Genomic DNA, 16,738 nt, shown 5'->3' on the forward strand with positions numbered 1-16,738 from the left:
AGTTTAGAAGAGTGGAAATAAGCTAGTTGGTAAAGAGAATGTTCAGTACACTAGACACAAGGATACTAAAGCTGGTGAGATAGAAAATACTGGCGTTTATAGAGATGCATAAATAAAAACAGTAACATCTTAAATGTAAACAGTAATGAATTGTAGTTAAAAAAAAAACCTTATACCAATTATTTAAAACTGTAGAATGATGGGTGATAAAATTGTAAAAATTCCAACATGCAGATAGAAAACAAAATATGGGGAGAAGCAATAAGAAATCCAACTTCATTCAGATGTCTGTGGAGATTCTCAGTCATCCGGGTCATGGTTGTCCCAAATGTGCTTTTTCAAGAGACAACTGGACTTTGTTTTTCCTTGAAGATGTTTTGCTTCTCATCCAAAAAGCCACATATATACACATACTTTAAATCCAAAAATATACTAAGGCAGAATCTTGTCCACCCCAAGAACAAAACACCCAAACACAAACTGAACAATGTAATTAATCTATGCAGTACAGTGCAGTAAGACATGTATCTATACATTTGAGAAACAAAACAACCACTTCACAAATGCATGGCACAATATAGGAGAACAAACCCATCAGGACAAGATTCAGCAGTCCACCTGCATTTTCAAGACAGAGGTCACTCTTTTGAAGACAGCAAAGACCATATTCTTCACAGTGAGGACTGCTGTTTGAAGGGGGGGGGTCAAAGAAGCCATCTACATTAAGTTTGAAGAGCTCTATGTCAATAAAGGGGGAGCGATATGATACCACCTATTCTATCTCCTGTTTAACACAGTTCTTTCAGCAGTTCCAAGATTCCACACCTATTTGCACTATTTAGGTAACCCTGAGGACACAGATAAACCTCCAAGTAGCCTCAATGACTCTTAGAACGAGTGCTAACGACCAGATGACTGCAAGGAATATAAATTTTTCCATCCTCCATAATTGAGATTGAATTGAAGAGGTGTCTTGGATGAGAAGAAACTTCTTCAAGAAAAATAAAGTCTAGTTGCTCTCTTGAAAAAGAACCGCTGGGAAAATGTCATTCAATTTCAGAAAACCAGTAATGATTAGCAATTGTAAATTACCAGCGAATGATTACAGATCATCAAAGAAATATTATGATAGGTATGATATGCACATACATTCAGCTCAAAATATGTTTTCTTGCGTTAAGACATAAAACATCTTTAAAGTTAAATATTTTCCAGTTCATGTTTTCTTTTTTATATCTTAAATAAAGTTTTTTTCACTTTAGAAAATTATAGTTCCTGTAAAAGTAACAGTGATCAGAGAACTGTTTTTCAGCTAGTCATTGCAAGTCTCATCAGATTCTATTTCTAATTGTGTCATTTCCTTTCATACTGCTAAGATGATTGAAACTCCATTTTTTAAAAAGTGAAATATTCTGAACCAATGTCTGGCAGCTTTTATTAGCTGAAATGCATCACAAACAGTAACAAGGTCTCCAAGGACCACTTTTCTTGCAAGCTGTGTAGTCATATTTCCTCATTAGTTCATTTCAGTTGTCACTAATGCCATGTTCCAGGCTTTTGCAAGATAGTCCAAAACATAAAAACTATGTGTGCATATAGAATAGACAATTATTTCCCATAATTCAAACTCCTTTTGACTCAATTTGATAGCATTTATTTTACAGTTTCATTAACATATATTTTATCCAATAGGTAAACACTGAGCATTTGGAAGACTTCTCAGAATAATGTACAAATTGTAATGAAAAATGAATCCCTTTTAAATTATTTTTAAATACATTTTTAGCATTTAAATTTTGCACACATATCAAAAAATAATATATTTTAAGACATTTCAGTATGCTTAACATTAAAATATATTGAATGTTGAGAATATTTTGTGACAATACATAGCAGTATTCCGTGCTTTAACTTTTTTTAAGGCTTGTTGTAGATATACCTTACTTTTAATATGACTAAATATCAGCTGATATCAGTAAGATTAGAAGAACATGTAAAAAGCATTGCAGTTCACCATATATATATAGTATTGATAATTTGTTGAATAGTACATGTTTCGGCCTTAAATTTTTATGAAGGTCTTTACAGTAGACAATATAATTTGGTTTATAATTTAACATTGTTGCTATTTTCCCTAGCTATACTCATTTAATAATAGAAAAACAATTCTGTGTCACTGAAATGATTTTCAGGATAATAAATATAGAGAGAAATGTAGAAGACAATATTAGTTAATGAAAATTGTTGTCTGTTTTGAATTGTAAACTGTTTTAGCAATAAAATAATTGTTTACTATGAAAAGAAAATATTTAAATTTCTACAATTGCTTAAATGTATAGTTTTGATTATTCATCTCATATAATTGAACAAAATAATGTAAAATTCAGATTTATACCATTCTTCTAGTAATCAACAAGAGAATTAAAATCAAAATATTCTTTTCAATTAAAATATTCTTCTACAAGTAAACATATTTCAGCCCTAATGTTTGCTGACATCAGTAAAACTGATTCAGGCATACAAGCAAAAATTGAGAGTCCAAATCTACAGTGGTAGCTACTGCAAGGTAATCTGATTAAATGTTTAAAATAAAATATAATAATACTTCAAAATAAAAACATTTTTGAGTGTCTTTTAAAAAAATATTTGAAATGCAGATAGTAAGATATTATTAAATATTTTGTTACTAATTTGGAACCATTTCTTTAATATCTTGTAATTAAGAATAAAATGAGATAGAAAACATTATGGTATTGAATATTTTAAAATATGTTAAATTTTTGGAATTCTGAAAAATAAAGAAGCTATATATTTTGAAATATATTAGAATGTATACACATTAAGCTAAAGTTTAAATTTCATCCACTAGTCAATGACATTCGAAAGTCTAATAGCCACTCGATTTTCAGTCAAATAAAATCTATACAAACTTTGTTTAATCTAGATTTGTATGTATTGCAGATGTGTGGAGGTCATTGCTAAAGAAGGACAGAATTTGAAAGAACTTTATTTGGTATCATGTAAGATCACAGATTATGGTATGTAATATTTTTCCCTTCTTACTTTTTCCCCTGGATATATAGAATAAATAGGGACTTTGGTGGACGCAGGTCCTGGGGCATAAATGGCATAAAATAGGATTCACTAGAGGTAATGATGCCCCATTTTAAATTGTGTCTCCTTCTATAACCTAGAAGCCAACTCATTCATTGTTAGTGCTTTAAATGCCCCAATTAGATGTTAAGGTAGAGTGGCAGGCAATCTGATGAACAGTCAGAAGAGATTTGGGATTGTTTAGATGTTCCCTGTACTATGGCTTTTGTAGAACCTGGAAGTACTTCTGAAAATTAATCTGGACAACTCGTGTTCTTTGGGTCATTGTTACAGAGAAATTCTCTTAAAAGAGAAACAAATGACAAGGGTGGGCAAAAAAGGAGTGGAAACAATGACTTCCTGTAAGCTTTCTCTTAATGTTTCCTTATGGGAATCTGGCAAGGAATTGAAAATCTTCTGCCCTGCCCTGCCCTGCCTCGCCCAGGAAGCAGATAAGTGTCAGCTGCTGGGTCTGGGGAGGAGGGAGGAATTGCGAGATTAGCTGGGAAATTATCACAATATGTTGAAAATGACGATCACATGATTGTAGCAGTAATAGCCAGAAGCACTGAAGCAGCCACAACTTCCCCTAATTTCAATCCTCTATGTTTCTTTCCCAAAGTTCGGATACATTTTTGTATGTTAGCCCATTTGAGGCACCTTGGTTCAAAAATTGTTATCCTATAATGCACCATTTGCCCAGTTAAAAGTCATGACAAAGGGAGCTTTAGTAGTATTGATAAATGCAGTCAAACTTTAAACTTACTGAAAAGTTCTGTATGATTTATTAAACTTAAAATAGTTTTAAAATTTTGATAATTTAAATACTAAAAAACAAAATGGCAATGTTTTTTGTTTAAACATGGAATATGTAATTTCAAAGGGAAAAAATGAACATATAGGCAGCAAGTTTGAAGTTGCAAGTGAAAATTATGATTTGAAGCTGCATGCCTCATTATAGCTTCCCTCATTTTAGTACTGATTTGTCAGTTTAAATCTCATGCTTTATTATAAAACTCAGTTAATGATCATGTAATCTCATGCTTTATTATTATAAAATTCAATAATCATATGATGTGGTAGCTAAACTTGATCCATTGTTCTAATAAATTAGATTTGTTCAGCATCTGCCTGATTGCCACCGCCTATTCACTGCCAATTGGTGGTGGTGATTGGCACCAAAAGGGTGGACGGTGACCAGGCAGCAGTGATCGGCGGTGGGCAGCAATAGGCACCCAGGGCAATCCCCGCTGCCTAGAACAACTGATCGGAGGTATTCCGGGAGACCGATTCAACCACCAATCAGCTGCTCGGCAGCAAAGGCTCCAGCATTCCCCGGTGGCAGCAGCACACTAACCTCTCCCACTGCAATATTCACTCTATAAGATGCACAGACATTTCCACCCACTTTTGTGGAGGGAGAGAAATGCGTTTTATAGTGTGAAAAATATGGCATATGTAATATTACAAACCAGAAAACCATGTAGTAGCTTTATTCTCTATTCTCTTATCGCCTATTATCTGAAAGCTGAGTATACCATAATAATATTTAGTTTTATAAATAAACACGTATCTAAAATGACATCGTGTCCTGTTTTCTATTGAAAATTGTTGTTATGCTGGAAGCTACCAAAATAAGAACACCTAATATCCACTAACTGCATTATGGAATTTGATTCATTGGAACAATGGTTCAAGTTTAGTCACAACACCTCATGATCATTGAGTTTTATAATAATAAAGCATGAGATTACATGATCATTAAGGCTCCAGTGTTCCCTGGCGGTGGTGGCAGCTCAACTCAGTTGATCAGTGGTAGGTGCAATGGAGCAGAGCCCTGACGAACCATGTGCTGGAGCTGCGATAATGTGCTGAAGCTGATCAGGCTCTTTGCTGCAACGACGCTAGCCAGATGAATACCAAATGGAAGCTGGGAGGTAGAGACAGATTTTTTTTCTTGTTTTCCTCCTCTAAAGGTAATGTGCGTCTTATAGTCCAGAGCATCTTATAGTGCGAAAGATATGGTAGTTTATATAAGTAATTTATATGAAGAAAAATATGTGAAATGTGGAACTTTACAGATAGGCCTAAGGCAAAGAATAGGTAATTATGCATATCCAAAGAGGCTTCTCAAAACAAAAAAAATCTGCGGACATTTATCTGTGGACAGGGCAAAATTAAGATGATTTTTAAAATTAGGGTTGCTATCACAAAAACTAAGCACACTTTAGTCCCTCTTAGGTGTTTTATTATACTTCTTCATATTTGCAGAACAAATTCATTTTCAATAATGTCCCAAAAGCTAGAAATGAGTATGATTTCCAAGCAAGGGCCTATACTGTAAGACTATTCTGTCACTGTGAGCCTCAGCGTCTGCCACTCTCAGCACTATGTACATTGCAGAACATCAGCAATTTCTCCTGGGATGCTTGGTCCAGATGGATTAACCTGGGAATAGGTAGCATATGATAGAAAGATAGGCAGGCAGGCAGGCACACCACACGCACATGCTGTTGGATGGTCCCACCAGTTTTCGTTTATAGAGTTATTTCTTGTAAATATTCCAGTGCACCACTGTTGCTGAGTTTGTCATGCTGTTATTTGAAATCAGTCTGCAATCTTCTTGCAGCAACTGAATAGATGTCCACTATATCTTCAGCCTCTTTACAGAGACAGGGTTTGTTATTTGTTGCTGTCTTCTCAATTTTGATTTCATATTTGTTTGTCTTTAAGGTTTGGTCTTGTGCAGACAGAATCAGCCCCTCTATCTCTTTCAAGAATTTTCCTGCTCTTAGTCATTGCCAGGTCTTGTTGTTATCTGCTTTGCCTGATAGTTTATTATTTATTTGTTTATTATACTGGCCAGGTAATACTTTGCCTTGCCATATCTCTTTTCTTCTCTTCATTTGGTCTTTCTTATAGGCTAATTTGACCTCATGATATATTTAGTAAATTTTAATGGTGCATCTTCCTCACTTTCCTACAGACATTCTTCCAGTGCCCTTTTTTCTTCATCTATCTGCTGTACTTGCAACATTCCATACCCAAATAGTCTGTCAAAGTTGCTTCACAGATGAACGAGCATGATTATTAACATTATTTTTCTGGTTTTTCTATCCTGGGCTTTTAGCTCTGCTTGAGTTCGGTCGACTATTCCAGTTGTGTATCTAATGATTATTTATCCAGGCTAATTATCTAGGCATTATTATCCAGGCATCAATCACCTTAATGATATTTTCATCACTGACTTGGGACTTTAAGATCTTCTTCATTCTTCTGACCTTCTTCACTACTACTAACCTTCTTCTTGACTTCAGTGTGCTTGATGTCAGCTTGAAGGATTCCCAGGAAGCTGTAGTGATCGTCATCAACTTGATATTTCCAAAGACCATCTTTTTTTTTAGAACAAATTTTATTAATACACAAACCAACAAAACATAAAACGTAAGAACATAGAACATTTTTTAAGAAAGCAAATAAAACATCTTATTTAAGTACAGCATAGTTCCAAATTATCCCATTTCCATACAAACACAATTTAATATGCATCTTATATATTCAATTTCATATCTTATCACTCTTTTTCCAATTTCTCACTCTTTTTCCCTTTACTTCTATTCAATTTTATTCATTAAACTTATACTTTCATCTATCTTATTTACAATTTCATACGTTCTCATCCAACAATCTTAATTCTCAATAAGCAAACATAAACAAACAAAACACGTAACATGAAAACATAAAACTTCTTTTTAGAAAGCGGCTTAACCCCGGGTTACATCTTTTTGTACAGACATAAATCAAATTCATGCTCACCTTATATACTATTTCAATCTTATTTAACATTCTATACTTTCTATATGTCTTCTCCCCTCTTTTCACTCTCTTAATTCTATTTTATTTACTTCATCTCAATTTAAATCATTATACTTTTATCTTTTGTCCGTTCTTTTTCAATTGTCTATTTATCTTTTCTCTTTAATACAAAATTTTTCCTGTAATCAGTGGTTAAAGTATGAAGTCTTTCTATCTTTCCCCCAATTTAACACTTAAAATACTACATAATTTCCATTCTGATTCTGCTTAGTACATTCTAAATAACATTTTAAAATTAAAAAAAAACATAATAAGCTTATAATATAGTAAAAACAATATTCCATAACAAATTAATTAGTTAATCTCTATTATTAAATCTTAGATATTTTACACATAGATATTAGGTATTATTAAATCTTAGATATTTTAAATCTTAGATATTTTATTTTTCTATTAACACATATAATATTCCAGTTTTCTAACTCTATTTCAAATACAAATACTACAATACAATCTTGTGTACTTTTGCAGAATCTCTTTAAATCGTATTTTACCCTTTATCTCTAAAAAAAACCCTTGTTTTTTAGCATCTTGTTTTAAGCCTTTATAACTTCTTTTTCCTTTTTCCCTTCCTTTCTTGTCAAATCTAATCTTTTTACCCCCATCTCTCAATCTCCACCCTTTTAATCTCCCTTCTCTGTTGTATTTCTCTTTTCTGTTGCTTTCTGACATTATATCGATTTTTCATCTTATTTTTCCCTTTCTTGGTTGTTTTTTTAAATCTTGAATTCTCCATTTTCTTTCCGCCTTTTCCCTTTTCTTCATCAACTAAAATAGTTTGTCCATTAAAGATGGCTTCTCCTTCTTCATCCCGCTTTCTGATTGCTGTATTTCCTGATAGGTAGAAATCGCCATTTAAGAAGTGGAAAACATCCAAAAGAGCCCTTGCCTTCTTGTTCCTCTTCTTTTAGCTTTTTAAATTCCATTTTCAATTCTTCCACAGATAATGCCATTGTTTTATTTTTATTTTTTTAAACAAACCAAGTGTTTTTAGACTTTCAAAAAATAGTTTGCAAAAGTTCCAAAGTCATCAAGCAATCCAAATCAACCCAAATTGTTTCATTTAGCACTTTCTTCTTTTAATACTTTCTCTTCCTGGGGTAGAGTTCAATTACACAATTCCAAAATGATTTCTTAGAAGTCTTATTACAGTTTAATCTCTGATCTTGTAAACTCTAAGCAATCTCCTCCAGCAGAATTTTAATATAAATCATTTGCCTCTCCCTTCCCACAGGGTAAGCGAGCCCTCCGACCAGGTGGGGGGCGTGGCCAGCCAGAACTTACTACCGGTTTGGCGACCCATGCCAAATTCTTGCTACCGGTTTGCCCGATCCATTGTGAACTGGCTGAATACCACCACTGTTCCAATCTTTGTATATTTCCAATGGGTAAACTCTTTTTCTTCCAGTAATCCTGCAGTTGCTGGTCCTGGTTTTTCAGGCACCAGTCCTGAGTCATGTGGCCCACGTGTCACCAGATGTCCAGAAATTCCAATATCAAACCCAGTAGTTGTTGACCTTGGTGATGACTGCTTTGGTATAGGTTTCTGTAAGTTATGTCCCATCATATTGTTTATGGGAGAGATACTCTTCTTCTGACTCCTCTAATGAGACCTGTCGTTGAAATTCAGTTTAGGATCCTAAAGTATATAACATTGCTTGTTTCTATGTGCAAGAAAAAAATGAATAAGCTCTTTATTATCCAGTTACAGTTATCTAGAAATCATTTCTTTCAAATCTTAAACATCCATGAATTAACATTTCAAATTGTTTAGAAGAAGGCAAAGAACAATGCAGAGTGTAGTTTAAAATGTTTCCAAAGCAATTTAAATGTATATAATAGTTTTTCCAAAGTCAATTAGAAACAGTCTAGTTTTTGAAATGTCAGGATCTTTCTGACCTAGTTAAGTTAATGGCCTAGTTTATTTGTAATTCTCTTTCATCAATTGCTCTATTCATGCTTATTTATTAAGTGTACATACTAAAACATTGCATCGAATTACAAAATGCTAAGAGCTCATATAAAATGCTTCTATAAAATATAAATACTTGGTTTAACAACAACCCAAAAATTAGGTAGAAGATCTGCACAAATTTCAATAATACATAGGTCCTGAAATTCAACATTGTATTGTAAGGAAAAACTGTTTGGAAAAACAAATGTAGAACATTTTTAAAAAACTTCCTCGGGAATATTTTTGTACGCATTTAATATATATCTTATAGTTGAATAAAAATTAATGTAGTATTATAAGCTTTCATTCACATATCCCATTTTATAATTGTTGAATAATTTTGGACTATTTAAGTTAGGCCCCTATGTTATGTTTAGGATAAAATGGCATTCTTTGCATAGGCTTAGGTAAAATTTTCTGCAATGTTATGTTTAATAATGTTATAATAGTAATGTTTAAAAATAACATTTAAAAAATAAATCAATGTTTAATTAATTTAAAACATAAGTGTCAAAATTTTTAGCAGACATTAATTTTATATATACCAAATATAAATAGCTGTTGTACCTGAGATACCAAACATAAGCGGATGTTGGAAATGGAAAAAACTGTTAGAAATAATAAACGAATAAGAAACATTATTGTACTTACTATAGAAGTACTCTTCATATTCAGTGTTACCCAGATAAAAAATAATAAAATTCCCAAAATTTCTTTGATAACTGCCCAAGTAATAAAAGAATAATCTCTTATTCAAGCAATTATTTCTAATTCTGCTTATTATTTATTAAATGTATGTATTTATTTAGCATATGGCAATTACGTTGACTTATAGTGGTTCAAATGTTAATGTCCAATCCACCCAGCCATTCAAGGACAGGGTGGTCTATGTTGAAAAAAATCAGACACAGAGCCAGTGTAAGTTCTTGATGGACATTCGGACACAATGTGATGGATATGTTGTCAAGAAGCACTACAGTCACACTGAGGGGCAGAGTCAAGACCCACTTAAACAATGAGTCCTGTTAGACACCATGTTGGGTATGGATCCTATTCAGAGTTGACCAATGCTGGCAAGGAAGGGCAAAACCTGGCATATTTTGTGTAGGTTCATCTACATAGCTGCCTGTATCTGGGCGTTCAGCAGCCCATTTGGCTTTCCACTGTGTGTTGATGTCAAAGTTGCTAGATGTTGAGCAAGTGCCAGTAAATTTCCATATAATTTGTAGGAAAAAAAAATCTTTGACCATTAGATGGCGCTCTGTATCACTTGGCGCTCTGTATCACTTTCCACTTTTTAAAGTATTTTTCCTTTCTCTTTTAATTATATTAAACATTAGTTTCCAACCATTTCCCCAATTAATTTTCTTAATGTTAACCAAATCCAGACAAGTCCAGCATTTAATCCAAAGCCTAATTAATGCCAATTTATAGTATTCGAAGTTGGGTTCATTGTAGCTTTTTATGAACCAATTTTTGTTTACCTTGTATTTTCCTCTTTTTTTCTGTTTGCCGCTGTGTTACTCTTATGTGGGGGCACTTTCTTTCTACTTCTTGGAGTTGTTAAGAGAAAATCAAGTTCTTTTATCTGGTTGCATGTCTCTCACCATACCGCTCCAACACAAAATCAAGTCCGGCAGCTTTCCATGTTCAGGGCAGCCATTTTAGACTGCCATTTCTCCCTGTCTTCTAGGGGAGTAATACCTAGCCAGGGAGAGGAGATGCAGCTCCCCTCAACCCCACTGATGGTCTTCCCCTCTTCACCCACCCCTCCAAGGTGGGTCAGGATGACACCAGTCCCATAGGGACCCTTCCGACAAGGGAAACACTGACCAGAGCCGCGCACAATCGCGGTCTCTGAACTATCAGTGGCGGAAGCGCCACCAAAAGTCTGGAAACCAGCCTCGATATGTCCTGTTAAACAATAACCTCTTTCAAGGATGCTGGGTATAAGTAATTATTGTGTTAAATCCATTCATTAATCTGGATTTTCAGCCTGCCAAATATTCAGCCTGAATATTTTGATTTATTCTATTCGTGTTACCATTTTCATTTTCTCACTTTTATATCTGTCTTCCTGGTGCTCCATAAAACAAAATAATTTTAATTTGCATAGCTTATGTTATGGTGTTTTTAAATACCATTTAAATACCATTTAAATAACTGTATTTTTTCAAACTTGTAAAGGAATAATTTTATCAAATGTTCAGGTCATGATCCTTCTAGTTTTTTAATTATAAATAACCTAGAAGGAACATGACCTGAATATTTGATAAAATTATTCCTTTACAAGTTTGAAAAAATACAGTTATTTAAATTTCAGCAGCTTATTCTTAGGCAGGCATAGCCAATGTGAATTTTCCAGAATTTCTGAATGGCAAATTCTTATTAATTCCAGTCAGCATAATTATAGTTGAATGATGGGAAATATAATTTCAACTGTTTAAACACCAGATTGCCAAAGTCTGTTCTAAAACATAAACTAGCCAGTGGAAATTATTGTCACATGGTATAATGACTGCCACTAACTTTGATAGTGTTAAATGTATATAAAGGAAGGCAAACTAGAAGTAACATACCTCGAATATCTTGGGATGAACAATGTATGTAGAACAATGTAGAAGTGTATGTCACTATTTTTTTAATGTTTAATTTATTTTATTTGTATAACATATAAAAATTCAATTTCAATAAAACAGTGTGTTTTCTGGGTACAATTGTTTTTAGGCAATCATAATCAAAATGTTTGCATCACAATAACATTCATACTATAATAACAATTTATATCTGTGATGGCGAACCTATGGCATGTGTGCCACAGGTGGCACACGTGCCACAGATGGCAAGCAGAGCTCTCTCTCCAGGCACGCCAGTGGTCAGCCCAACTCAGCTCTACTGCACATGCGCACCTCCCAGCTGATTTTTGGGACTGTAGATCACACTGACCTTCCCCCATCCTATTTGCAAAAACATTAACTTTTTGCCTCACTAGCTTGGCCCGCCCCACCCTATCTGCCTCTCCCACCTCCAGAGTCAAGCGCACCGCCTAACGGTTCTTTGGCTGCTCTGGTTCCTGCTCCTTGCTTGTTGTCATTACCGCTTGCTTGCGTGTTTGCTTGCCTGCCTTCCTGGCTGCTTGCCCTGACTCCTCGCTTGACTGCATAACTTTTGGTAAGTTGTTGACTTTGTGACCCCCACCTTGCTTGCCACAGCCCAGGCCCAGCTACTTCCACTCCTGGCTCATTTGCTGTCTGTGCCTGCATCCTCCCCATTGCAAGCCAGGAGCACTGCCACTGATTTCTCTCCTGTGCCCACCTCATGCCCCCAGTGGTTTTTAACAACGCTGCAGGAAAGGCCTGGGATTCACGTGAGCTGGGGTGCGGGGGGGAGGGCAGCCATGGCTGGCTGGATGCTGCCTGGAGTGCGAGTCTGACAGGAGGAGTGGGTATCCCTGCCCCTCTGACCCGCTCATGCCGCTGCTGCTGCCACCAGGAAAGGCCTGTGGTCTGCAGCGCACCTGTGTTGGTAATGGATGATAAACGGAGAGGGAGGGTACCGCGTGGGAGATCGCAGCATTGGAGCTCTTCCCAGGTGTCCCCTGGCCAGCGAAGGGAGAGTGTGATCTCCCACGCTCCCCCAACCTGCCCCAGGAGCCTCAAAGCACTCGCCTCCACTCTGGTACCTGCTAAGTCTCGTCCCACCGCACTTCTTTTCCTCACCAGAAGTGCTCGCACGCCCATCAGGAAGGAGGCAGCTTGGCGAGAGGCAGCGAGTGTGTTGTGGCTCATGGGGTGGGGAGCATGGGAGATTGCACCCTCTCCTTTGCAGCTCCTGGGGAGGTCAAGCCTCCCCTTCACAACATCTTGGGCATCTCTGGCAGCCGCTTCCTGCAACTCAGGAGTTCCGCGCTCGTCTCTCTGCTGCTCAGCGTCCTCGATGCGCGGAGGAAGGAGGCAGCAGCCACGATGCGGATTTGCTCGGGAGACTTCAGGAAAAAATCACCCCTGCCCTGCTTGGCCCCACTCCTGCCCACCTGCCTGGTCACCCCTATGTCTCGTTTAAAGCTCCCATTTAGCTTAGCTTCAAAACAAAAAAAAATCCCAATCAGCCAGACCTCTATTTCTAAGCAGGAAAGAAAGCCACGTTCACGTGAAGTGACTCCTCTTGAGCACGGAGAAAGGTTGCAATTTAATCCCCTTTATATTCCAAAAGCCCCTTCCCTCCCGCCTCGTCTTTCAGCGCCTCTTCTCCATGTACAGGAGGATCCGCATTTTTGAGGTGATTGGCTAGCCCTGCAGCTGAGGGGAAAAGCGAGGAGGAAAAGTTGGGGAGATGGGAGAAGCATCCCACCTTCACAGCCAGCTGGGTCTGTCTGCGATCGCTGCTGTTTCCTTTTGTGGGGGCGGAGCCCGACGTCTTTTCTCTCGCCCAGGAGTCATGGCTAAGGAAGTGCCACTACTGGGTACTTTAACGCCCACCGCAATCCAAAGCTCGGTTTCCTGCTCTTGGTCTCCCTCTGTCACAGGTGTCAGTTCAGGAGCCGTGTGGGGATGGCTACAGAGGGTTTCGCCCTCCCCACCCTCAATTCATCTCCAGGCAACAGTGTGTGTAGCCAGAGAACTGGGAGAAAGAGAAGGAGAAAGGGAGAAAGAGAGAGACAGAGAGAAAGATAGGGAGAAGGAAAGAGAGAGAGAAAGAGGGAGAAAGGGAGATAAAAGAAAAAGGAAGAGAGAGGGTGAAAGAGAGAAAGAGGGAGACAGAAAGAGGGAGAAAGGGAGATAAAAGAAAAGGGAAGAGAGAGGGAGAAAGAAAAAGAGGTAGAAAGGGAAATGAAAGAAAAAGGGAAATGAAAGAAAAAGGGAGAAAGAGAGACAGAGAGAGGGAGAGGGAGAGATGAAATGTTGCTTATTATGGGAAAGGGGAATTATCTAAGCAAGAGCCCACTCCTCATTTTACCCCACCTGAAAGAGGAGGGGGGTCTCTTTTTGTTCTTATTTGAATAAAATGGAAAGAAAGTAATCCAGTATTTGTACCTAGTGTGGGAAAAGAGATGGAATGGACCATTCTCTACACTTAAGTAGATTTCATCTCTTTCCGCAAACTAGGTACAAATACTGGATTGCTTTCTTTTCATTTTATTCAAAAAATAACAAAAAACCCCAATACAGTTCAGTATGAATTGGCTTTCCAGTCCCTCCTTGATGCACTTTTTAAAATTGGATATCTAGTTTAAATGCCAAAGAAAAATCAATGATATATTTTTCAGACCTTGGGAGGCTCACACTGTCAATTGTTCACACTACTCAAAGCTATTTGTTTAAAGTAAAACTAGCAGGTGTGAATTAAGTTTTAGCTTAAAAATGGAGCTTTAATTCCAGAATTTTATGTTTTTGTAGACTCCAAGACTGTCTTTGAATACCCAAAAATGAATGCAGGATGTGTTGCTCTCAAACTTACAAAATATGAACCAAGGATAGAAAATTATCAGCATGCATACAAGAGCAAAAGTCACATTAATCAAAAGCATGCCAAATGCAAACTTTTAACTTCAATAAAAAGTTATTTGTATCATTGAAAGCACTGTTATTGTGGGGTTTTTTTTTTTCAGAAAAAAGAAGTTTATCTCGCATGAGTTTTTTTCTAAACTAAAACATTATTCAGGTTATATTGCCTTATTGTCAGGGGTGGGGTTCTGCTGAGGTAGTAGCTGGGAAGATCAGCAGAAAGAGAACCGGATCTCTCTGCTGATCTTCTTGGCTTCTGATTTGGCCCAACTACCTGCCTGGACTCTTGGCTGTTTTTGAAATTGATTGAAAAAACAGGAAAGAAGAGAATTTTCAAATGCTGCGCATCTGTGCGCAGTGCTTGTCAGCTATCCGGTTGGATCCCACCCTGCGTATTGGCACTTCACAATAAATAAGTGAGTTTTGGGTTGCAGTTTGGGCACTTGGTGCCTAAAAGGTTTGCCATCATTGATCTATATTATGTTTTATCATTTTTTCCAACCAAGTATGTATGTATTTTTGTCCAGTATTTTTTAGCTTTTGAGGATGTCCACCACATATCGTAATATGAACCAGGTATTTGATTGCACTTCCAACATTTAGTGGATCTATCCTTATACATTTTTTGCCAGTCTTGCTGGTGCAAAATTCCATCTATAGAACATTTTATACATGTTTTCTTTATATGTGGTTGACATAGTCAATTCAACATTTCTATCCCACGATTTCTGCCATTTGTCCAGTTCTATTGCATATCCAAAATGTTTAGCCCAAACAATCATTGTGTCCTTTTACCTGCTCACTTTCAAGTTTAATATTCAATAAGTAACAATATATTTTCTTTTATCAGTTTTTCATCCGTTCCAATTAATATCTGGTCCAATTCTGTTAATTCTTTATTAAAACCATACATTTTAGCATATTTTTCATATCAAGATTTTATCTGTATTTGTGGCCACCATGCAATATCCATCCCTTGGCTACTAAGTTCCTGCTTGGTTTTTAGTTCCCCTTTTTCATTCAAAATATTTGTATATCTTACAACTTTTTCCATATTAATAACATTAGGATGTATCAATGCTTCCATTGTGGAAAGCCAGACTGGTATTTTGAAACAGCGTTGTTCTTTAATGTTAACCCGTATTGATAACAATGCATTTCTAACATAATGTCTTTGAAAGTAGCTATGCATCTTATTCTTCCCATACCATAAAAAAGCATGCCAACCTAGTTGAAGGTCGTGTTCGTCTAAAGTTAATAGTCTTTTGTGTCTCAAATTAATTCAGTCTTTCACCTATGTAAGGACTGAGGCCTGATAATACAATTCCCAATCTGGCAACCCAAAGCCCCCTCTTTGAATATTGCAACATTTTCAAATCTATTCTTGCATTTTTCCCTAACCAAATATATCTTACTGTTATTTTATTTAGTTCTTTAAAATATTTTTCCCAATTTTATTGGAATTTTTTGTAATAAATATAATAGTCTTGGTAAAACATTCATTTTTATAGTAGCTATTCTTCCTGTTAATGACAATTGCAGATCTTTCCATTTCTCCAAATCTAGTTTAATTTGTTGCATCCATTTCATATAATTATCCTCTTTAATTTTGCTGAAGTGGATGTCACTATTGTCTGCTTGCATGTATCCCAGAGGTATCTGGTTGGCCACTGTCAAAAACAAAAAGTTAGGCCAAGAGGGAGCTGGCCTTGATTCACCAGGATAGCAATAGCACTTAGCACTTAGACTTATACACCATTTCACAGTACTTTACAGCCTTCTTTAAACAGTTTACAATGTCAGCATATCACTCCCAACAATCTAGGTCCTCATTTTACTGACCATGGAAGGCTGAGTTAACCTTGAGCCAATCAGGATCAAACTCCTGCAATACTGCATTCTAACCACTGCACCACCATGACTCTTTTCTATTTTCTTAATGTGTTTTAAAATATACTAGACTATGAGCAGGGGGACACAGATTTTAGTCCTCCTATAAGCAGAGATGACCTTGAGCCACTCCCTCCCTGTCAGTTCTAATGAGCGATGGGCTCTGCAACAAACATTGATAACTTTACTGCAAGAACCAAAGGAGCAGAGTGCACAAACAAGCAGACCTTGCAAATTCTAAGAATTTATATAAGCAAGATTTCATTAACAAAGTAAACTGTTGCTGTATTCAGAACCTCATTAATACCACAAGGGCAGGCACAGCTTCTTTTTATAAGTCCATGATCAGTCAAGTGTCCTTCAATGAAGCATACAGTAATGCTATAAACTGAGCAGAATCCATGAGAGGTAGGGCAGCAAG

The 16,738-nt window shown here is 36.5% G+C and overlaps 1 protein-coding gene across 2 annotated transcripts in view; it reads left to right on the forward strand.

The window, feature by feature from the left end:
- Nucleotides 1-16,738, forward strand: part of FBXL17 (F-box and leucine rich repeat protein 17) — a 181,822-nt gene that overhangs the window by 110,905 nt on the left and 54,179 nt on the right. For both annotated transcript variants that reach the window (XM_026719686.2, XM_087926979.1), the window contains exon 7: nucleotides 2,962-3,038. In XM_026719686.2, coding sequence (XP_026575471.1) covers nucleotides 2,962-3,038 — 77 coding nt within the window. The remainder of the gene's footprint in view (nucleotides 1-2,961; nucleotides 3,039-16,738) is intronic.

The sequence above is a fragment of the Pseudonaja textilis genome, chromosome 2 (assembly GCF_049901715.1).
Source record: "Pseudonaja textilis isolate UNSWEBS1 chromosome 2, rPseTex1.2, whole genome shotgun sequence".
Taxonomy (NCBI): domain Eukaryota; kingdom Metazoa; phylum Chordata; class Lepidosauria; order Squamata; family Elapidae; genus Pseudonaja; species Pseudonaja textilis.